Source organism: Ascaphus truei, unplaced genomic scaffold (genome assembly GCF_040206685.1).
Source record: "Ascaphus truei isolate aAscTru1 unplaced genomic scaffold, aAscTru1.hap1 HAP1_SCAFFOLD_1085, whole genome shotgun sequence".
NCBI lineage: Eukaryota > Metazoa > Chordata > Amphibia > Anura > Ascaphidae > Ascaphus > Ascaphus truei.
In genome coordinates this window covers 14,357-38,102 of record NW_027453951.1, presented here as the reverse complement: position 1 = coordinate 38,102, position 23,746 = coordinate 14,357, and the positions used below count along the sequence as shown (strand labels likewise).

Below are 23,746 nucleotides of genomic sequence, written 5' to 3'. Positions count from 1 at the left end.
GACCCGACCGCTTCGGTTGCTGCTGACCCAGCCGATTTGATCGACTCCAGTCCCCTTTCTCCGGGACTTGCACGACTGATCCATAGTGCACCAGGGGACTCGGCGGACTGCCTAGCCGTATCCCCTGGGGGGTCAGCATGTTGTATCGGGATGAACGTTGGCATTGGCCACAGATACAATGTCCCGCAGTGTGGGCAACGTGCCGCAGTATTAACAGTGCCTCCGGGCAGCCCGCATTGAAGGCAGAGCCCGACCACCGTCTCGGTGTTGGTCACCCTGACTACTAGTAGCCCGCCGGGTACCGAGTAGGGCTGGGTGGAGACCATAGTGCCCACAGTGGAGGAGCAGGCCATTTTTTTAATAGGAGCCACTCTCTGTACTGGTCTCTCCAGGTCAGTGGTTCCTCGCAACTGACGGATAGAAGTTGCTGGATCAGCCACTCCCTGCTTCGGCTCCTCCTTCCGCTGACATAGCTGGAGCCCGCCCCCAGGGGTTGCAATGATGGGCGGGTCCCACAGGGGAATAGCATGCCCCTTAATTAAGGCCGCGCCTTTCTCAGTCCTGGTGGGCGCGGTCTGCGTTTTCGCGCCAGTATCCCCATCAGGGTGGGGTTCTTTTCCCGCGGCTAATTCCCACCTTCTCCTGGCAGCTGCCCTTTGTGCAAAATATCCCTCCTTTTTGCACTTTGCCTCCGCGGCCGGAACTACTTCTTGTAGTGGCGCCGTCTGGATATCAGTCCCTGGGCCCAGTGGGTGCATCCCCACAGGCCATAGTTGAAAGTCACTCCCCCTGGTTGAAATCAGGGGAGGGTCCCATAGACTAAGCGGTTGACTCAGCACTGGGGCTGAGTGAGTCACTGTCCATGAAGGCGCAGCCATAGCTTTCGCGCCATGCCCCCCATCAGGGCGGGGCTCTTCTGTTCGCGCCGTTCCCGGCCAGCTTTTTGCAAGTCCTGAATTAGCCAAGTTCTCTGCGACTGGCCCACGCGGTCTCCCTGACAAGCAGGAGCCGCCATTTTGGATAGCATTTGAGTTTGCAATGTCAGTTTGATTTCTTCATGAGGTAGCGTTCATTTGTTTGCACGTCAACTGACATCCATCCTCACTGTGCTCCATCCCAGTTATCACAATGTCCTCACACTCCTCAAGGGGGGCACCTCGGTGTCCTAGACAGGACAAAAACGGGGCAGCCACTGCCTTCGCTCCACTCCAGAGCAGATTAGTAAGAGACAACTCAGCCACAGTTTGCTCTTCAGTGGGGCGCACGCCACGGGTGCCTTCCCCATCAGCCTCCGATCGCCATTTTGGACTCTCCGCACCGCGCGGATCCTCCATTCCTTGGGTCGTCACGCTCTTGTACCAATTATCGTACATGGGGCTCCGTTCTGCGGGGCAGCCACCACACCAGTACAATAAAGATTTGCTCAGATGCACCACCACATGTGTACCTGATCTAGGCTGGACTCATGTTGCACTACCTCAGGCTAGGCTCACTCTCTCAGTGTCTGCTGTAACTCCTTCCTCCCAGTCTGTGCTCCCTATGGTAAGTGTCTGGAATGGGCTAGAGTACTCTGGCTCTGCCATGCAGTACTTGGGGCGTCTACCTATCTTGGTTAGCCTAGCGCAGACCCTCTCCAGGATTCCTGACCACGTTAACAGGCTATCCCTTCTGGCATCCTACCAACTAGCACTACCTCAAAGTGACTCGGTCAGCTATAGCCCGGCTCCAAACCCCTCACTCCTTTCAGGCCCCTAGGTCGTCCCTGCGAACTGACAATACCCTGCCAACCCCTGACCACCCCTAGGTCCGTCCCAACGCAGCACAGAGTGGCAGCAGACACTCTCCCTGTTTCCCAGTGTGCCTAGCTAGAGCCTGTCCTGTTGACAGATCTGATCTCAGCAGCTCGCCTCCAAATGTAACGGTATTTCTGACCTGGCCTGACCCACCCAATCTCACATTGGCCCCTGTGGTCTAACCAGTCCCCATTACAGTGTGGTTGTGTCTGGTGGTGCACCTGTTGGCTACAGGACTCTTGAGTCTCCCGCATGATGGTGTGTGGGGAGGACCCGTCCAGACAGGCAGCTGAGGTAGTGTGCTGAGTCCTACCTATATCCAGTGCAGCGCCTCCACCTTATCAGGGTCCCTTCGGTCACTCGGGGATGGTCCTGGCGAGGAACTCCTCTGTGGTGCTCCTTTCTGTACAATCACTCCACACATGTACACGAGAGGGTTTGTAATTAAGAGCATCTTTATTGTACGGTGGGCCATGCTGCCCTCCACAATGGGGTGTAATTAGCCCTCCATTGTCACCGTACTTCCCTTTAAAAGGTATTGTTCTCCTTAATTAGGGATTCCCTATCCCAGCCGGGATATCTTTACTCTGTGCCAGGTCCCTGGACACAGACTCCTGCTTCAGCTACTAGAACATAACTGAACTTGTACTTGAACTAGAACTCAACTCCACTGTACAACTCGCACTTGAACTAACTCTTAGACACAGTGCTGTGCCTTATGTACACTCTGGGGGCTGACACAACTCTGACATCACCAACCAGGGAGTCAGAGTCTGTGACCACTCCCATCCTTACATAGGGCACCTCACCAGGGTGTGAGGGCAAACCTCCATAATTACTGCTGGCATGCCCACAACTTACCAGGCCTTACTGTCAGCAGGAGAGATGACTGTAGCCATTTTACATGACCGCTACATATGTATTGGGGGAGTGGGGGTCTTTTTATATGTATGGGGGAGTGGGGGTCTTTTTATATGTATTGGGGGAGTGGGGGTCTTTTTATATGTATGGGGGAGTGGGGGTCTTTTTATATGTATGTGGGAGTGGGGGTCTTTTTATATGTATTGGGAGTGGGGATCTTTTATATGTATTGGGGGGAGTGGGGGTCCTTTTATATGTATTGGGGGCTTGGGTGAATTTGTATATGTATTGGGGGTCTTGGGGGTATTTTTATATGTATTGGGGAGGCTTGGGGGTATTTTTATATGTATTGGGGAGGCTTGAGGGTATTTTTATATGTATTGGGGGCCTGGGGGAATTTTTATATGTATTAGGGGCTTGGGGGTATTTTTATATGGGTTGGGGTATTTTTTATATGTATTGGGGAGGGTTGTTTTTTTATATGGTGTGTGCGTGCGTGCGTGCGTGCGCGTGTATGTATCGGGGGTTATATGTATTGTTTTTTTATATGTATTGGGTAGGTGGGTTTTTTGTATGCATTTGGGGGGGGGATTTTTTTGTATGTATTTGGGGGTGGAAAGTTTTTTGGTATATATCTTGTGTTGGGGGAATTGTGTGAGGGGGAAAGGGTGAGTGAGGAAAAGAGGGAGACGCAGGGGAGAGAAACACATGCGAGGCGGGAGAGTGAGAGGGGGTGAGACGGAAAGGAGAGAAATACATGGGAAGAGGGGGGGGGAAGAGAGGGGGCTCGTGAGGTGTGAAATGGAGGGGCGGCTCGCAATACTGACGACATGGTGGGGGGGGAGGGCCCTGCTTAGAAATGTTTGTCCTGGGACCCACGATTTCTGTTGGACACGCCAGTACGCCTCACCAAAAACTAGAGCAAGTATCACATTTCTTATTTAGATGTCTTAGGCTGAGTCCATAGAGACGTCACGTCTGGGGGCGGGCCGGTGACGTCACGGAGCCGGTTCGCCCTCATTGGGTATACCGCTCACGTGACCGGCCCTCCTCTCTCCCGTCAGCGCGCAAACTAAAAATCTCTTGTCTGCTACGCCTCCGCACGCCTGCGCGAGCCCCTGCTAAAGACGCTCTCATTGCGGCTGCAGGGGCTCGCTGACCATGGACTCAGCCTTACTCATCAATGCAGATGGCGCAATACGCACGGACCTGTATAGGAAACCTACAGACCGCCGCGCCACCTTACACGCATCTCGTTTTCATCCGGATAGGCTTAAGACCGCGTTACCGTTCTCGCAGAAAGTCAGAGCTACCCGTATTGTCGATATACAAACACAATTGGATGACACGTTAAGAGATATCGAGACACGTTTTATCGCCAGGGGCCACAAAAGACCCATCATGGGAGCAGCATTTAAAACGACAATTACGAATCCTACGGAGAGAGAGACAGGCGACAGAATGACTTCTGTAAGCAAGTTCACCGCAGCCGGCGGTTCTGTAAAATCTACAATAAAAACCGGTCAGCCTGGGGAAGGCGAAGAATAGACTCAGACTCGCGCTCTTACAGACAACCTTGCTATAACCTTGAGGTTATCACTTCCTAACCCTGAGTAGAAAAATTCAGGCTGAGGGGATATCTCAATACTTCCGGGTCTTCGTACTTAATCTACAGGCATACCCCGCTTTAAGGACACTCACTTTAAGTACACTCGCGAGTAGGGACATATCGCTCAATAGGAAAACGGCAGCTCACGCATGCGCCTGTCAGCACGTCCTGAACAGCAATACCGGCTCCCTACCTGTACCCAAGCTGTGCGCAAGCGGGGAGACTATAGAGCGTGTTACACATGCGTTATTTACATCAGTTATGCACGTATATGACGATTGCCGTACAGTACATGCATCGATAAGTGGGGAAAGGGCAGTGATTCACTTTAAGTACATTTTCGCTTTACATACATGCTCCGGTCCCGTTGCGTACCTTAATGCGGGGTATGCCTGTATTTTTTTTTGCGAATTGCATTTCCAGTGCTACGAAGGTTCGTAAGCAGTGTGAGTAAATGTAAATGATTAGCTGTTCTGATTATTTGTAATAGCCAAGCCGTGGGAATCAAATCAGTTTGATACGCGGTGTCAAATACATTTTGCTGTCGATTCATTCTGCGCTAACTTATCAACTATGTGTTGGGAAGCAACACCAAATGGCCACAAGGGGACTTTTAGTACATATTTTTATACAGTATATATATTTTATTTATATGTGTCGTCGGTTTTTAATATTAATTAAAGTTTATTATTTTTGGTTTTGTGTAACATGGTCTGGTGGAACCTTTATACGCTCTGTCTCCATTAGGATCCTAGGGGTAACAGTTATTAAACTGTTACTGGATGTATACTCCCGTCCTTGTGAATCTCGAGTGTGTTTGTTCAACTATGTGTTGGGCCAATCAAAAGTCGGAACATCAAAAGTTCTCTCCACATAGGATTGGCCGGGGACACTTTATTGAGCCAAATTACTGACTTTTGTGGGAAAACGTACACACGCACTTGTACATATTTAAGCTCATGAGCTACTATTAGGGGTTTTTCTGTTTGACGCCCCTGCAGGGACCTGTAGGGGTTTTGACCTTGAAAGGGTGATCTCTCATCCTTCCTACTTGTTGAGTAGTCTTTTGATGTCACAAAATTTTATACCAGTGTAGCTCCTCTTCTATATATACAGTACACACATTTATATATGTCCCATAAAAGGAGTCACACGACACCACTCCGTGTCACACGTTTATTACTTTATTGCGGGCACCAGACGTTGAATCTGATTGGTGGACGAGAAAAATAGAAAAGGAGAAAGCCAAAGTGAGACCACTTACAGACTCAGAGAGAGAGGGAGAGACAGAGACACAGAGAGAGAGACAGAGAGAGAAGAGAAAATGAAGGCAACCATTTTGATAACAATTGGACTTTTTCTCGTTCTCAGCTGCCAATTTGGTAAGGAAGCCTGCAGTGTGTGTGAGGGGGAGGCAGGCACTGCCGCTGCCCGCGCTGTACCTGTGCTGTGTATACATGGTGTAGTAGTGTGTGAGGGGGAGGCTGGCACTGCCGCTGCCCGCGCTGTACCTGTGCTGTGTATACATGGTGTAGTAGTGTGTGAGGGGGAGGCTGGCACTGCCGCTGCCCGCGCTGTACCTGTGCGGTGTATACATGGTGTAGTAGTGTGTGAGGGGGAGGCTGGCACTGCCGCTGCCCGCGCTGTACCTGTGCTGTCTATACATGGTGTAGTAGTGTGTGAGGGGGAGGCTGGCACTGCTGCTGCCCGCGCTGTACCTGTGCTGTGTATACATGGTGTAGTAGTGTGAGAGGGGAATCTTTTTTATTTTAAATACAAAATACAAATATTTACAAATACACACAATACTTACAGAATAGCATCCAGAGAATCACATAAACATTACATTTATCTTACAGAGATTCCCTTTTCAAAGATATCTAAACGCCTCTCTCCAACCTCTCAGATTCCCCCTGCTATATACACTTTACTGATAGATAAATAATACAAAGTAATCAGGCAAGTTTCCTGCAAAAAGAAAATCTAATTCTTAATGTCCTTTAGACTAGAAAAGACTTGAGTCTGTATCTTTTTCCCTTAATACTATACACATTAATTAGTTGCCGCCTTCAGCGGAGAGGGGCACTTTGGCACATTTAGTGAATCACCACCACCCTTTTTTTTTCTTTTTAGCACCATTTTTCTTTTTGACCATTTTCTTTCTCCCGGGGGGACTCTCTGATGGCAGATTTCTCTTATTTGATGGTCCGGCCATCTCAATGTCCTGAATAGATCCAGACCGCTGCGAGGTCTGACTGTCCGACATATCGGGGTCTGCGTCATCCATCTTTTCACCCCAACTCTTTTCCTCCAATACCTCATACAGAGGCGGCACATTTTATTTGAGTGCGGCTAGCTCCGCAAGCCTGGGGATGCCCCGGCATGCTAGCCGCACTCCCTCGGCGTGCCGCGCGTCATCGGGTGCCTGCGCCCCCTGCACGCGCGTCCAGGGCTCCCCGAGGGAGCCCTGGTGTCCCGCGATGTGGGGGACGGCGGCAGGGGGTTCTGGGGGACCCGGCGGACCCGGCGAGCGGAGGAAGAAAGCCCCGATCGGAGGGCGCTCCTCCGCGGCTTCGGCGCGCGCCAGGCACATCACCAGTGACACGCACGCCACGGAAGGAGGGGAACCAGATACACCATCTATCCGGCTGCTGAGATCCACTGCGTGTGATCGAAATGCTTTTAAACTTTTGAAATCATGTGAGTGTAATACCTTTCACTTACCTTTTATAAATTCTTGGTATACAGTCTGCGCTATGTCCAGTCTTCTTTTCTAAGGTCTCTTGGATTCTATATGGGGCTGAGATTGATTTCCTGAATACAGTGTGACATCCATACTCTGGGAAAGATACCTTTACGTGCCTTTAACCTTCTCACACTTGTGAGTACATCTGCATTAGATCAGCCAATTTATTTAATTTGTCACAGCAATATTGCACTATCTATATACATTTTTGTTTTCACATATCCCTGCGCTTCCCGGAGATTCATCCCTACTTCTCAACACGAGGACTGACAGAGCAATCCTCACCGGGTCATAGCAGCACCTGTTTTATGTGTTTGCATAAGTATCACCTTTTGATTATTATTATCACTACGATTATATGTATAGCTAGTATTTTTATATAGAGCGCCACTATTAGATAAGTTTCCTTTTTCACATCACGGCGCGCGCCTGGTTACTGCTGCGGCCGAGACCGGGCAAATGCTCAAATAAACTCGGCCGCAGCAGTATGTATTATGCAGCGAGATCTCTTCTTGGACAGTTTCTGTAGTTTTCTTTCTAGCTGAGCTGGTTTGGGCAGTCCTGTTTTTACTTGTTATTGTTTCCCATTCATTATCGCCATCTTTGCGAGGTTCGCCGCCATCTTTGCGAGGTTCGCCTCCATCTTTGCGAGGTTCACCGCCATCTTTGCAGGGTTCGCCGCCATCTTTGCAGGGTTCGCCGCCATCCTTGCAGGGTTCGCCGCCATCCTTGCAGGGTTCGCCGCCATCCTTGCGGGGTACATCACCTTCCTGAGTAGAATTCTCTGTGTTTGGTACAAAACTCAGATCGCTCCTGTGTTCTCCGTCTGACCCCCTTTGGGCTGGAAGCGTATATGTCAGACCCAGAGACTTTAAAACCTCTTCTGCAGGTGCAAGTTGAAGACTTTCTGATGACTCTGTGTCATTCTGCCCATAATGGTTGTGTTCGGCTTCCGGGCAATCTTTAAAGGAATGACCACATTTATAGCACAGGTTGCAGACAATGGGCCTCATGCAGAGAGCAGCGCTATGCAGAATTGGAGAGGGGGAAAATTTTTACCTTTTTTGGAGAGTTTTTATGTCCATATGCAGAAAGGGCAGAAAACTGCCTTTCTGCATATGGAGAGTTTCTAGCGCTGTTGAAACTACTGGGGGGAAAATCGCGTTTTTTTTTTTTTTTCCTCTCCACCGGCCGCGGAGCGCCAGCTGCTTGGTGGAGAGGGAAAATGTTGAAAATCGCGCCATTTTTTTGCCGCGAACAGCCACTAGATGGCGATCGCGGCTCTCTGCATACGGCAGAGAAAAAAACTGGAGAGAATTTAAACTCTCCAGGCGCGCGGCGAATTTGAAGGGGGAAAAAAAAAAATGGCGCTTTTTTTTAAACTTGCCGGTTTCTGCCTTTCTGAAGGCAGAATCCGCCAATTAATGCCGCTTTCACTTTTTGCGCTGCTCTCTGCATGAGGCCCAATGTCCTTGTCACACTCAGAGCTGTGATGACCAATAGAACCACACAAAGTGCACCTGATTTTGTCACATGCTGAGCTTAAGTGCCTGGGGGAATCACATTTAAAACACTTTTTAGGCTGTCCCCAATAAAAACATCGCCCGCGATCCCTTCCAATATATATGGCGTTTGGGAGGTGACATGCCAAATTGTGTGTGTACCTGAGCTTAACTTTAAACTTGTAGCCCCCGTTCCAGAAACCTTCAGCATCCATACTTTTCACTGGACCGGACAGAACATCGCACTGTCTTTGTAGCCAAAAACATATATCATTCTACCGCTACAGTCTCAATATCAAAGATAATATTCACTTCCACGGTCACAGGGCGAGAAACCTGGATAACTTTAAAGAATTCCCATTCAGGATTATCCTTCACTTCTCTGTAACGAAACCAGAATTTTTCTAGCCCTTCTGGTGTCTTAAAGCTGACTTCATAGTTCCTGCTATTAGGAGCATGTAACAAAGCATACACCTCACTGGGTTGGAAGCCAAGAGAAACTTTGATCAACTCTTTTCCTACAACAAATCTGTCCGGTATAGGAGCCATATCCCCACAATAATGCAGTCTGACAACGTTCCTGTGCTTTCTGGCATCATCAAATGACAAATAAGATGTACCTGGGCGTCTTGTACTCCATGCTGACTGCTGGGGGGGAGCTGACTCGGCCGCTCCTGTTGGTTTTGCTGCCGTTCCTGCTTCAGCTAAGGACTCTGCTTTTGCTGCTCCTGTTTCTGCTAAGGGCTTTGATGCTGCTGCAGGCTGTATGGATTTCTCTCCCACTTTAGGAATCTCCATTTCTTGCGCCTCAAAAGCCTCTACTGCTTCAGCGTTCTCCACTGCTTCAGCCATTTCTATTTCAGACACTTCTTCCTGTGCCTGGGCTGTTTGCTGCTCTGTCTCAGGTGTATTGCCAGCATCATTCAGGCTCTCAGCCTGGGCTGTTTGCTGTGTGTCTGCCTTGGGTGTGGCTGCTAATTCCTGCACCTGTCTGCTACCCTCAGCTGCTTGTAGTCTCTCTGTATCAGGTGTAGTTGCATGCAGTTTCTCTGTCTCCGGTGCAGCTTTATGCAGGGTCACTGCGTCAGGTACAGTTGTTTGCGGGGTCACTGCGTCAGGTACAGTTGTTTGCGGGGTCACTGCGTCAGGTACAGTTGTTTGCGGGGTCACTGCGTCAGGTATAGTTGTGTAGCGGTCATGTAAAATGCCTACAGTCATCTCTCCTGCTGGCAGCAAGGCCTGGTAAGTGTGGGCATGCCAGCAGTAATCATGGAGGTTTTCCCTCACACCCTGGTGGGGTGCCCTGTGTATGGATGGGACTGGTCACATGCTCTGACTCCATGGTTAGTGATGTCAGAGGTGTGTCAGCCTCAGAAGTTACATAAGCCACAGCACTGTGTCAAAGAGTTAGTTCTGTCAGAGTTCAAGGCGAGTACAGTTGCTGGGAAGTTCTTGCAAGGTTCAGGAAGGAGTTCAAGTTCTGCAGAGTGTTAGTTATGTTCTAGTAACTCCATGGGAGACTGTGTCCAGGGACCTGGCACAGGGCAGTGATTCCTGCGGGAATAAGTGAATCCCTCATCTAGGTGACATACCTATCAAAGGGGAGCACGGGCGAGATGATCGGCTAAATACACCCATTGTGGAGGGCAGCTATGCCCACCGTGACAATAAAGATGGAGCTGATCAGAGAAACCCCTTTGTGTGAGAGTCCAATGATTACACAGGAGGTTGCACCACCGAGGAGTTCCTCGTCAGGATCATCCCCATGCGGACGCAGGGGCCCTGGTGAGGTGGAGGCGCTGCACTGGAACTAGGTGAGACTCAGCACACTACCTCAGCTGCCTGTCTGGACGGGTCCTCCCCATACACCATCATGCGGGAGACTCAGGAGTCCTGTAGCCAACAGGTGCACCATCAGGCATATCTACACTGTAATGGGGACCGGTTAGACCAGAGGGGCCAATGTGAGATTGGGTGGGTCAGGCTGGGCCAGAAATACCGTTACAGTTGTTTGCGGGGTCACTGCGTCAGGTGCAGCTGCTTGCGGGGTCTCTGTCTCAGGTGTAGCTGTAGTTGCCTGTGCATTTGTGTGTACGTCCTTGCTAATTTGTGGGATAACAATTTCTGTGACCCCAAGTCTCCTTTTCTCATGCTCTGCCTGCCTTTTACTCTTGGCTTCATTAGACCTTGAGCTGGTTTTAGCCGCAGTTCTCTTACCCGTCTGGTTCTGAGCCGGACTTTCAGTATTCTCCATTTCAGATTCTTTCTGCCCAACATTTTCATTCATCTCTTTTTCCATATTTTCTGACTCTTTCTTTTGCAAACATTTCTGCACTTTAGCTTCCAGGGAAACTTTCTTATCCGCATTCAGATTAGCTTGAGACCTGGTTCCAACTCCTCTCCCTCCTCCAGGGTCTGCCGCCATCTTGGCTCACAGCTCCTCCCCTTCCTGTGTGTGAGGGGGAGGCTGGCACTTCCGCTGCCCGCGCTGTACCTGTGCTGTGTATACATGGTGTAGTAGTGTGTGTGAGGGGAGGCTGGCACTGCCGCTGCCCGCGCTGTACCTGTGCTGTGTATACATGGTGTAGTAGTGTGTGTGAGGGGGAGGCTGGCACTGCCGCTGCCTGTGCTGTACCTGTGCTGTGTATAAATGGTGTAGTAGTGTGTGTGAGGGGGGCTGGCACTTCCGCTGCCCGCGCTGTACCTGTGCTGTGTATACATGGTGTAGTAGTGTGTGTGAGGGGGAGGCTGGCACTGCCGCTGACCGCGCTGTACCTGTGCTGTGTATACATGGTGTAGCAGTGTGTGTGAGGGGGAGGCTGGCACTGCCGCTGCCCGCGCTGTACCTGTGCTGTGTATACATGGTGTCGTAGTGTGTGAGGGGGAGGCTGGCACTGCCGCTGCCCGCGCTGTACCTGTGCTATGTATACATGGTGTAGTAGTGTGTGTGAGGGGGAGGCTGGCACTGCCTGCGCTGTACCTGTGCTATGTATACATGGTGTAGTAGTGTGTGTGAGGGGGAGGCTGGCACTGCCGCTGCCCACGCTGTACCTGTGCTGTGTATACATGGTGTAGTAGTGTGTGTGAGAGGGAGGCTGGCACTGCCCGCGCTGTACCTGTGCTGTGTATACATGGTGTAGTAGTGTGTGTGAGGGGGAGGCTGGCACTGCCGCTGCCCACGCTGTACCTGTGCTGTGTATACATGGTGTAGTAGTGTGTGTGAGGGGGAGGCTGGCACTGCTGCTGCCCGCGCTGTACCTGTGCTGTGTATACATGGTGTAGTAGTGTGTGAGGGGAATCTTTTTTATTTTAAATACAAAATACAAATATTTACAAATACACACAATACTTACAGAATAGCAGCCAGAAAATGACATAAACAATACATTTATCTTACAGAGATTCCCTTTTCAAAGATATCTAAACGCCTCTCTCCAACCTCTCAGATTCCCCCTGCTATATACACTTTACTGATAGATAAATAACACAAAGTAATCAAGCAAGTTTCCTGCAAAAAGAAAATCTAATTCTTAATGTCCTTTAGACTAGAAAAGACTTGAGTCTGTATCTTTTCCCCTTAATACTATTCACATTAATTAGTTGCCACTTTCATCGGAGAGGGGCACTTTGCATATTTAGTGAATCACCACCACCCTTTTTTTTTCTTTTTAGCACCATTTTTCTTTTTGACCATTTTCTTTTTCCCGGGGCTACTCTCTGATGGCAGATTTCTCTTATTCGATGGTCCGGCCATCTCAATGTCCTGAATAGATCCAGACCGCTGCGAGGTCTGACTGTCCGACATATCGGGGTCTGCGTCATCCATCTTTTCACCCCAACTCTTTTCCTCCAATATCTCATATGTATTGTGCAGCGAGATCTCTTCTTGGACAGTTTCTGTAGTTTTCTTTCTAGCTGAGCTGGTTTGGGCAGTCCTGTTTTTACATGTTATTGTTTCCCATTCATTATTACCATCCTTGCGGGGTTCGCCACCATCTTTGCAGGGTTCGTCGCCATCTTTGCAGGGTTCGCTGCCATCTTTGTAGGGTTCGTCGCCATCTTTGCAGGGTTCGCTGCCATCTTTGCAGGGTTCGCCGCCATCCTTGCAGGGTTCGCCGCCATCCTTGCAGGGTTCGCCGCCATCCTTGCAGGGTTCGCCGCCATCCTTACAGGGTTCGTCGCCATCTTTACAGGGTTCGCCGCCATCTTTGCAGGGTTCGCCGCCATCTTTGCAGGGTTCGCCGCCATCTTTGCGGGACTCGCCACCATCTTTGCGGGACTCGCCACCATCTTTGCTCAGATTGCTCCAGTGTTCTCCGTCTGACCCCCTTTGGGCTGGAAGTGTATATGTCAGACCCAGAAATTTTAAAACCTCTTCTACAGGTGCAAGTTGAAGACTTTCTGATGACTCTGTGGTATTCTCTTTATCACTAAGAGATGCTGTATTCTGTACTCTAGATATTTCATTCTGCGTATAATGGTTGTGCTCAGCTTCTGGGCAATCTTTAAAGGAATGACCACATTTATAGCACAGGTTGCAGACAACGTCCTTGTCACACTCAGAGCTGTGATGACCAATAGAACCACACAAAGTGCACCTGATTTTGTCACATGCTGAGCTTAAGTGCCTGGGGGAATCACATTTAAAACATTTTTTAGGCTGTCCCCAATAAAAACATCGCCCGCGATCCCTTCCAATATATATGGCGTTTGGGAGGTGACATGCCACATTGTGTGTGTATCTGAGTTTAACTTTAAACTTGTAGCCCTCATTCCAGAAACCTTCAGCATCCATACTTTTCACTGGACCGGACAGAACATCGCACTGTCTTTGCAGCCAAAAACATATATCTTCTACCACTACAGTCTCAATATCAAAGATAATATTCACTTCCACGGTCACAGGGCGAGAAACCTGGATAACTTTTTAAAGAATTTCCATTCAGGATTATCCTTCACTTCTCTGTAACGAAACCAGAATTTTTCTAGCCCTTCTGGGGTCTTAAAGCTGACTTCGTAGTTCCTGCTATTAGGAGCATGTAACAAAGCATAAACCTCACTGGGTTGGAAGCCAAGAGAAACTTTGATCAAGTCTTTTCCTACAACAAATCTGTCCGGTATAGGAGCCATATCCCCACAATAATGCAGCCTGACTACGTTCCTGCGCTTTCTGGCATCATCAAATGACAAATAAGATGTACCTGGGCGTCTTGTACTCCATGCTGACTGCTGGGGGGGAGCTGACTCGGCCGCTCCTGTTGGTTTTGCTGTCGTTCCTGCTTCAGCTAAGGACTTTGCTTTTGCCGCTCCTGTTTCTGCTAAGGGCTTTGATGCTGCTGCAGGCTGTATGGATTTCTCTCCCACTTTAGAAATCTCCATTTCTTGCACCTCAAAAGCCTCTACTGCTTCAGCGTTCTCCACTGCTTCAGCCATTTCTATTTCAGACACTTCTTCCTGTGCCTGGGCTGTTTGCTGCTCTGTCTCAGGTGTATTGCCAGCATCATTCAGGCTCTCAGCCTCGGCTGTTTGCTGTGTGTCTGACTTGGGTGTGGCTGCTAATTCCTGCACCTGTCTGCAACATTCAGCTGCTTGTAGTGTCTCTGTATCAGGTACAGTTGTATGCAGTTTCTCTATCTCCGGTGCAGCTATATGCAGGGTCACTGCGTCAGGTACAGTTGTTTGCGGGGTCTCTGCGTCAGGTACAGTTGTTTGCGGGGTCACTGCGTCAGGTGCAGTTGCTTGTGGGGTCTCTGTCTCAGGTGTAGCTGTAGTTGCATGTGCATTAGTGTGTATGTCCTTGCCAATTTGTGGGATAACAATTTCTGTGACCCCAAGTCTCCTTTTCTCATGCTCTGCCTGCCTTTTGCTCTTGGCTTCATTAAACCTTAAGCTGGTTTTAGCCGAAGTTCTCTTACACGTCTGGTTCTGAGCTGGACTTTCAGTATTCTCCATTTCAGCTTCTTTCTGCCCAACATTTTCATTCATCTCTTTTTCCATATTTTCTGAGTCTTTCTTTTGCAAACATTTCTGCACTTTAGCTTCCAGTGAAACTTTCTTATCCACATTCAGATTAGCTTGAGACCTGGTTCCCACTCCTCTCCCTCCTCCAGGGTCTGCCGCCATCTTGGCTCACAGCTCCTCCCCTTCCTGTGTGTGAGGGGGAGGCTGGCACTTCCGCTGCCCGCGCTGTACCTGTGCTGTGTATACATGGTGTAGTAGTGTGTGTGAGGGGAGGCTGGCACTGCCGCTGCCCGCGCTGTACCTGTGCTGTGTATACATGGTGTAGTAGTGTGTGTGAGGGGGAGGCTGGCACTGCCGCTGCCTGTGCTGTACCTGTGCTGTGTATAAATGGTGTAGTAGTGTGTGTGAGGGGGGCTGGCACTTCCGCTGCCCGCGCTGTACCTGTGCTGTGTATACATGGTGTAGTAGTGTGTGTGAGGGGGAGGCTGGCACTGCCGCTGACCGCGCTGTACCTGTGCTGTGTATACATGGTGTAGCAGTGTGTGTGAGGGGGAGGCTGGCACTGCCGCTGCCCGCGCTGTACCTGTGCTGTGTATACATGGTGTCGTAGTGTGTGAGGGGGAGGCTGGCACTGCCGCTGCCCGCGCTGTACCTGTGCTATGTATACATGGTGTAGTAGTGTGTGTGAGGGGGAGGCTGGCACTGCCTGCGCTGTACCTGTGCTATGTATACATGGTGTAGTAGTGTGTGTGAGGGGGAGGCTGGCACTGCCGCTGCCCACGCTGTACCTGTGCTGTGTATACATGGTGTAGTAGTGTGTGTGAGAGGGAGGCTGGCACTGCCCGCGCTGTACCTGTGCTGTGTATACATGGTGTAGTAGTGTGTGTGAGGGGGAGGCTGGCACTGCCGCTGCCCACGCTGTACCTGTGCTGTGTATACATGGTGTAGTAGTGTGTGTGAGGGGGAGGCTGGCACTGCTGCTGCCCGCGCTGTACCTGTGCTGTGTATACATGGTGTAGTAGTGTGTGAGGGGAATCTTTTTTATTTTAAATACAAAATACAAATATTTACAAATACACACAATACTTACAGAATAGCAGCCAGAAAATGACATAAACAATACATTTATCTTACAGAGATTCCCTTTTCAAAGATATCTAAACGCCTCTCTCCAACCTCTCAGATTCCCCCTGCTATATACACTTTACTGATAGATAAATAACACAAAGTAATCAAGCAAGTTTCCTGCAAAAAGAAAATCTAATTCTTAATGTCCTTTAGACTAGAAAAGACTTGAGTCTGTATCTTTTCCCCTTAATACTATTCACATTAATTAGTTGCCACTTTCATCGGAGAGGGGCACTTTGCATATTTAGTGAATCACCACCACCCTTTTTTTTTCTTTTTAGCACCATTTTTCTTTTTGACCATTTTCTTTTTCCCGGGGCTACTCTCTGATGGCAGATTTCTCTTATTCGATGGTCCGGCCATCTCAATGTCCTGAATAGATCCAGACCGCTGCGAGGTCTGACTGTCCGACATATCGGGGTCTGCGTCATCCATCTTTTCACCCCAACTCTTTTCCTCCAATATCTCATATGTATTGTGCAGCGAGATCTCTTCTTGGACAGTTTCTGTAGTTTTCTTTCTAGCTGAGCTGGTTTGGGCAGTCCTGTTTTTACATGTTATTGTTTCCCATTCATTATTACCATCCTTGCGGGGTTCGCCACCATCTTTGCAGGGTTCGTCGCCATCTTTGCAGGGTTCGCTGCCATCTTTGTAGGGTTCGTCGCCATCTTTGCAGGGTTCGCTGCCATCTTTGCAGGGTTCGCCGCCATCCTTGCAGGGTTCGCCGCCATCCTTGCAGGGTTCGCCGCCATCCTTGCAGGGTTCGCCGCCATCCTTACAGGGTTCGTCGCCATCTTTACAGGGTTCGCCGCCATCTTTGCAGGGTTCGCCGCCATCTTTGCAGGGTTCGCCGCCATCTTTGCGGGACTCGCCACCATCTTTGCGGGACTCGCCACCATCTTTGCTCAGATTGCTCCAGTGTTCTCCGTCTGACCCCCTTTGGGCTGGAAGTGTATATGTCAGACCCAGAAATTTTAAAACCTCTTCTACAGGTGCAAGTTGAAGACTTTCTGATGACTCTGTGGTATTCTCTTTATCACTAAGAGATGCTGTATTCTGTACTCTAGATATTTCATTCTGCGTATAATGGTTGTGCTCAGCTTCTGGGCAATCTTTAAAGGAATGACCACATTTATAGCACAGGTTGCAGACAACGTCCTTGTCACACTCAGAGCTGTGATGACCAATAGAACCACACAAAGTGCACCTGATTTTGTCACATGCTGAGCTTAAGTGCCTGGGGGAATCACATTTAAAACATTTTTTAGGCTGTCCCCAATAAAAACATCGCCCGCGATCCCTTCCAATATATATGGCGTTTGGGAGGTGACATGCCACATTGTGTGTGTATCTGAGTTTAACTTTAAACTTGTAGCCCTCATTCCAGAAACCTTCAGCATCCATACTTTTCACTGGACCGGACAGAACATCGCACTGTCTTTGCAGCCAAAAACATATATCTTCTACCACTACAGTCTCAATATCAAAGATAATATTCACTTCCACGGTCACAGGGCGAGAAACCTGGATAACTTTTTAAAGAATTTCCATTCAGGATTATCCTTCACTTCTCTGTAACGAAACCAGAATTTTTCTAGCCCTTCTGGGGTCTTAAAGCTGACTTCGTAGTTCCTGCTATTAGGAGCATGTAACAAAGCATAAACCTCACTGGGTTGGAAGCCAAGAGAAACTTTGATCAAGTCTTTTCCTACAACAAATCTGTCCGGTATAGGAGCCATATCCCCACAATAATGCAGCCTGACTACGTTCCTGCGCTTTCTGGCATCATCAAATGACAAATAAGATGTACCTGGGCGTCTTGTACTCCATGCTGACTGCTGGGGGGGAGCTGACTCGGCCGCTCCTGTTGGTTTTGCTGTCGTTCCTGCTTCAGCTAAGGACTTTGCTTTTGCCGCTCCTGTTTCTGCTAAGGGCTTTGATGCTGCTGCAGGCTGTATGGATTTCTCTCCCACTTTAGAAATCTCCATTTCTTGCACCTCAAAAGCCTCTACTGCTTCAGCGTTCTCCACTGCTTCAGCCATTTCTATTTCAGACACTTCTTCCTGTGCCTGGGCTGTTTGCTGCTCTGTCTCAGGTGTATTGCCAGCATCATTCAGGCTCTCAGCCTCGGCTGTTTGCTGTGTGTCTGACTTGGGTGTGGCTGCTAATTCCTGCACCTGTCTGCAACATTCAGCTGCTTGTAGTGTCTCTGTATCAGGTACAGTTGTATGCAGTTTCTCTATCTCCGGTGCAGCTATATGCAGGGTCACTGCGTCAGGTACAGTTGTTTGCGGGGTCTCTGCGTCAGGTACAGTTGTTTGCGGGGTCACTGCGTCAGGTGCAGTTGCTTGTGGGGTCTCTGTCTCAGGTGTAGCTGTAGTTGCATGTGCATTAGTGTGTATGTCCTTGCCAATTTGTGGGATAACAATTTCTGTGACCCCAAGTCTCCTTTTCTCATGCTCTGCCTGCCTTTTGCTCTTGGCTTCATTAAACCTTAAGCTGGTTTTAGCCGAAGTTCTCTTACACGTCTGGTTCTGAGCTGGACTTTCAGTATTCTCCATTTCAGCTTCTTTCTGCCCAACATTTTCATTCATCTCTTTTTCCATATTTTCTGAGTCTTTCTTTTGCAAACATTTCTGCACTTTAGCTTCCAGTGAAACTTTCTTATCCACATTCAGATTAGCTTGAGACCTGGTTCCCACTCCTCTCCCTCCTCCAGGGTCTGCCGCCATCTTGGCCCACAGCTCCTCCCCTTCCTGTGTGTGAGTGGGAGGCTGGCACTGCCGCTGCCTGCGCTGTACCTGTGCTGTGTATACATGGTGTAGTAGTGTGTGTGAGGGGGAGGCTGCCACTGCCCGCGCTGTACCTGTGCTGTGTATACATGGAGTAGTAGTGTGTGTGAGGGGGAGGCTGGCACTGCCGCTGCCCGCGCTGTACCTGTGCTGTGTATACATGGTGTAGTAGTGTGTGTGAGGGGGGGAGGCTGGCATTGCTGCTGCCCGCGCTGTACCTGTGCTGTGTATACATGGTGTAGTAGTGTGTGTGAGGGGGAGGCTGGCACTGCCGCTGCCCGCGCTGTACCTGTGCTGTGTATACATGGTGTAGTAGTGTGTGTGAGGGGGAGGCTGGCACTGCTGCTGCCCGCGCTGTACCTGTGCTGTGTATACATGGTGTAGCAGTGTGTGTGAGGGGGAGGCTGGCACTGCCGCTGCCCGCGCTGTACCTGTGCTGTGTATACATGGTGTAGTAGTGTGTGTGAGGGGGAGGCTGGCACTGCCCGCGCTGTACCTGTGCTGTGTATACATGGTGTAGTAGTGTGTGAGGGGGAGGCTGGCACTGCCGCTGCCCGCGCTGTACCTGTGCTGTGTATACATGGTGTAGTAGTGTGTGTGAGGGGGAGGCTGGCACTGCCGCTGCCCGCACTGTACCTGTGCTGTGTATACATGGTGTAGTAGTGTGTGTGAGGGGGAGGCTGGCACTGCCGCTGCCCGCACTGTACCTGTGCTGTGTATACATGGTGTAGTAGTGTGTGTGAGGGGGAGGCTGGCACTGCTGCTGCCCGCGCTGTACCTGTGCTGTGTATACATGGTGTAGTAGTGTGTGAGGGGAGGCTGGCACTGCCGCTGCCCGCACTATATCTTTCCTGTATCTCACAGGTCATACATTGATGTGCTATAAATGTGACAATTTTGCCTGCAAAGTGCTCCGCAACGAGACCTGCAGCCTGGGGCTGGATTCCTGCTATACAAAGATTATTGGCAGTGGTGAGTTTACTACAACCTCTCTCTTTCTCTCGTTCTCTCTCACTCCCCCCTCTTTCCATATCTATCCCCCTTTCCCCTCTCTCCCTCTCTCTCTTCACCCCATTCTCTCTCTCTTACTCCCCCTTTCCTCTCTCTCATTCCCCCCTTTCTCTCTCTCACCCCCCTTTTTCTCTCTCACTCCCCCACCCTTTCTCTCTCTCACTCCCCCACCCTTTCTCCCATTCCCCCCTTTCTCTCTCTCACTCCCCCAACTTTTCTCTCTCTCACACCTCCACCTTTTCTCTCTTTCAATCCCCCATGCTTTCTCTCACTCTCTCCCTTTCTCTCTCTCACTCCCCTTTCTTTCTCTCCCACCCCCCATTTCTCTCTCTCACTCCCCCAGCCTTTCTCTCACTCACCCACCTTTTCTCTCTCTCACTCCACCAACTTTTCTCTCACTCTCTCACTCTCTCCCTTTCTCTCTCTCACTCCACTTTCTCTCTCTCCCACCCCCCATTTCTCTCTCTCACTCCCCCACCCTTTCTCTCTCTCACTCCCCCACCCTTTCTCTCTCTCACTCCCCCACCCTTTCTCTCTCTCACTCTATCCCTTTCTCTCTCTCACTCCCCCACCTTGTCTCTCTCTCACTCCCCCATGCTTTCTCTCACTCTCTCCCTTTCTCTCTCTCACTCCCCTTTCTCTCTCTCCCACCCCTCATTTCTCTCTCTCTCAATCCCCCACCCTTTCTCTCTCTCTCAATCCCCCACCCTTTCTCTCTCTCTCAATCCCCCACCCTTTCTCTCTCTCACTCACTCACACTTTCTCTCTCTCACTCCACCATGCTTTCTCTCACTCTCTCCCTTTCTCTCTCTCACTCCTCTTTCTCTCTCTCCCACCCCCCATGTCTCTCTCTCTCAATCCCCCTCCCCTTTCTCTCTTTTACTACCCACCTTTCTCTCTATCACTCCCCCCTCCTTTCTCTCGCTTTCACTTCACCTCCCCTTTCTCTCTCTCACACCCCCTCCTTTCCCAATTCTCCTCCTTTCTCTTTCTCACTCCCCACCACTTTCTCTCACTCTCCTCCTTTCTCTCTCTAACTTCCCCCCTTTCTCACACTCCCCACCCCTTTTTCTCTCTCATTCACTCCCCCTTTTCTCTCTCCTGTCCCCTCCTTTCCCTCTCACTCCAATTTTTTCTCCATCCCTCCCCATTTCTCTTTCTCACCCCCCCCCCCTTTCTCTCTCACTCCCCCCTTCCTCTCTCTCACTACCCAATTTCTCTTTCTCTCACTCCCCCTCACCTCTCCCCTCACCCCCCCCCTTTCTCTCTCTCTCACTCTCCCCTTTCTATCTCTCTCCCCCCTTTCTTTCTCTCCCTCACCTCCCTTTCTCTATCTCTCCCTCACCTCCCTTTCTCTCACCCCCCCCTTCTCTCCTCACTCCCCCCTTTCTCTCTCTTTCACTCTCCCCTTTCTCTCTCTCCCTCACCTCCATTTCTCTCTCTCTCCCTCCCCCTTTCTCTCTCACTCCCCCTTCCTCTCTCTCCCTCGCCTCCTTTTCTCTCTCTCTCTCTCTCTCTCTCACTCCCCCCTTTCTCTCTCTCACACCCCCCTTTCTCTCTCTCCCTCACTGCCCTTTCTCTCTCTCACCCCCCCTTTCTCTTTCTCCCTCCCCCTTTCTCTCTCACCCCCCTTTCTCACTCCTCTCCTTTCTCTCTCACCCCCCCCCCTTTCTCTTTCTCTCACCCCCCCCTTTAACTCACTTTCCCCCCCTTTATCTCTCACTCCCTCCTTTTTCACTCCTCCCCTTTAACTCTCACTCCCCCCACTTCCTCTCTCACCCCCCCCTTTCCATCTCTACCTCCCCCTCTTTCTCTCTCTTACTCCCCCCGCCTTTCTCACTCCTCCCCTTTCTCTCTCTCACCCCCCCCCTCCTTTCACCCCTTTTCTCTCCCTCCCTCTTCTCTCGTTATACCTTTTATCTACATGCTGCTCACACTTGTATTCCTGTGACAGGTTTAATAAAGATAACGCAGAGAGGCTGCACCATCCGAAAACTCTGCCCCATCCTGTTTGGGAGTACCTCCTGCTGCTACTCCGACCTCTGCAACTCTAATACCCCCACCACGGCATCCCCGGCAGCCACCACCACGGCACCCCCGGCAACCACCACCACGGCACCCCCGGCAACCCCCAACCCGGCACCCCCGGCTAACACCACAGTGAAGCCCCATACAACAAAGCTAAAGACCACCCCCGTGAGGTGCTAATCACCCCCACAGCACCCCCGACCGCCACCCCCGTGAGGTGCTAATCACCCCCAAATCACCTCCGACCGCCACCCCTGTGAGGTGCTAATCACCCCCATGGCACCCCCGACTACCACCTCCAAGAAGTCCCATACAACCAAGCCAAGGACCCCCGTGAGAGGCTTTTAAACAACCACCACCACCACGCAATCCCCAACAACCACGCCAGAGACCACCTCCATGCAATGACGAACCCCACAAACCATGCCAAGGACCACCCCATAACGACCCCAATAACCACGCCAGAGACCACCTCCATGACGACCCCAATAACCACGCCAGAGACCACCTCCATGCCATGACGAACCCCACAAACCATGCCAGAGACCACCCCCATGACGACCCCAATAACCACGTCAGAGTTTACCCTCATTAACCCATGCTGGCACCACTCAGGCCTTCTCCTGGCACCTCTCGGGCCTTATCCTGGCACCTCGCAGGCCTTATCCTGGCACCTCTCAGGCCTTATCCTGGCACCTCTCAGGCCTTATCCTGGCACCTCTCAGGCCGTATCCTGGCACCTCTCAGGCCGTATCCTGGCACCTCTCAGCCCTTATCCTGGCACCTCTCAGGCCTTATCCTGGCACCTCTCAGGCCTTATCCTGGCACCTCTAAGGCCTTATCCTGGCACCTCTAAGGCCTTATCCTGGCACCTCTCAGGCCTTATCCTGGCACCTCTCAGGCCTTATCCTGGCACCTCTCAGGCCTTATCCTGGCACCTCTCAGGCCTTATCCTGGCACCTCCCGGGCCTTATCCTGGCACCTCTCGGGCCTTATCCTGGCACCTCTCGGGCCTTATCCTGGCACCTCTCGGGCCTTATCTGCTTTCCTGTCATTGTATCGTCATGTTTCACTAATAAACACATTCAGTTTATTCTCTATATATTCAATATATCAGTATATACATCTTGTTTTATTTTGTATATATGCGTATATGACCCTGCAGGATGACACAGTGACACAGACAGAAGGGAGCTATGAGACTGTCCCTCCCCCCGCAGGGTGACACAGTGACACAGACAGAAGGGAGCTATGAGCCTGTCCCTCCCCCCGCAGGGTGACACAGTGACACAGACAGAAGGGAGCTATGAGCCTGTCCCTCCCCACGCAGGGTGACACAGTGACACAGACAGAAGGGAGCTATGAGTCTGTCCCTCCCCCGCAGGGTGACACAGTGACACAGACAGAAGGGAGCTATGAGCCTGTCCCTCCCCCGCAGGGTGACACAGTGACACAGACAGAAGGGAGCTATGAGTCTGTCCCTCCCCCCCGCAGAGTGACACAGACAGAAGGGAGAGGAAAAAACAGTAACAGCGGTCACAGATACTCCAACCAGCCAACGCATTGAAAAAATAAAAAAACTTTATTGATTACTAACAGTGAACATCAGCAGCAGTTCACTCTGACGCGTTTCGTCCAATGATGGACTTTATCAAAGAGTGATCACCCCTGCAATATAGCAATCCTTATATAGGGGATGACGTGGTTCACTTAATCAGATTTTCACAGGGATGGACCTCCCCCTTCACCTGTGAACTATTAATCAATTCCAATCTACTCCACGTCACCACATGCACACAAGGACCGGTATATGCACGAACCCATACTAACAGTACATGTGTATATTGAGAAAAAAGAGGATAGAAAAAAAGAGTAAAAACATAGGGGTTAAAAACAAAAGAAGCTGATAATTCACAAAAATGAATACACTAAATATAGTGATGGAATAGATGCAGAAAAATAATAAAACAGAAATATCTATAATACAAGAAATATAAATTAATTAATTAATTATCTAGGAAGCAATGGACCACCTGAAGGAAAATGTAACATAATAGACAATATATATAAAAATAATTAAAAAAAAGTTAAAAAAATAATATTCATAATATACAATAATCATAACATATAAAGAACATTAATACTGTAACTGTGACAAACGGCTTACTCCGGGGCTCCGTCGTTTGTCCGGGACTGTTTAGAACACGGTCTTTTAGGGTAGGTTAAATGATGAGGCGTCACGTACTGTTCCTTTAAACAGGCTATGCCTGGTTTATTCAGTCCCAGGCACTGAGACTGCCACAGTGCATACAACA

The 23,746-nt window shown here is 50.1% G+C and overlaps 1 protein-coding gene across 1 annotated transcript; it reads left to right on the top strand.

Annotated features, from left to right (window-relative positions):
• Positions 1–5,470: 5,470 nt before the first annotated feature.
• LOC142475182 (three-finger toxin MALT0058C-like) lies at positions 5,471–22,542 on the top strand. Its single transcript, XM_075581155.1, has 3 exons — positions 5,471–5,645; positions 19,257–19,364; positions 21,358–22,542. Exons 1-3 carry the CDS (start codon positions 5,588–5,590, stop codon positions 21,609–21,611), a joined length of 420 nt encoding a protein of 139 aa, XP_075437270.1. The 5' UTR covers positions 5,471–5,587; the 3' UTR covers positions 21,612–22,542.
• Positions 22,543–23,746: the final 1,204 nt, after the last annotated feature.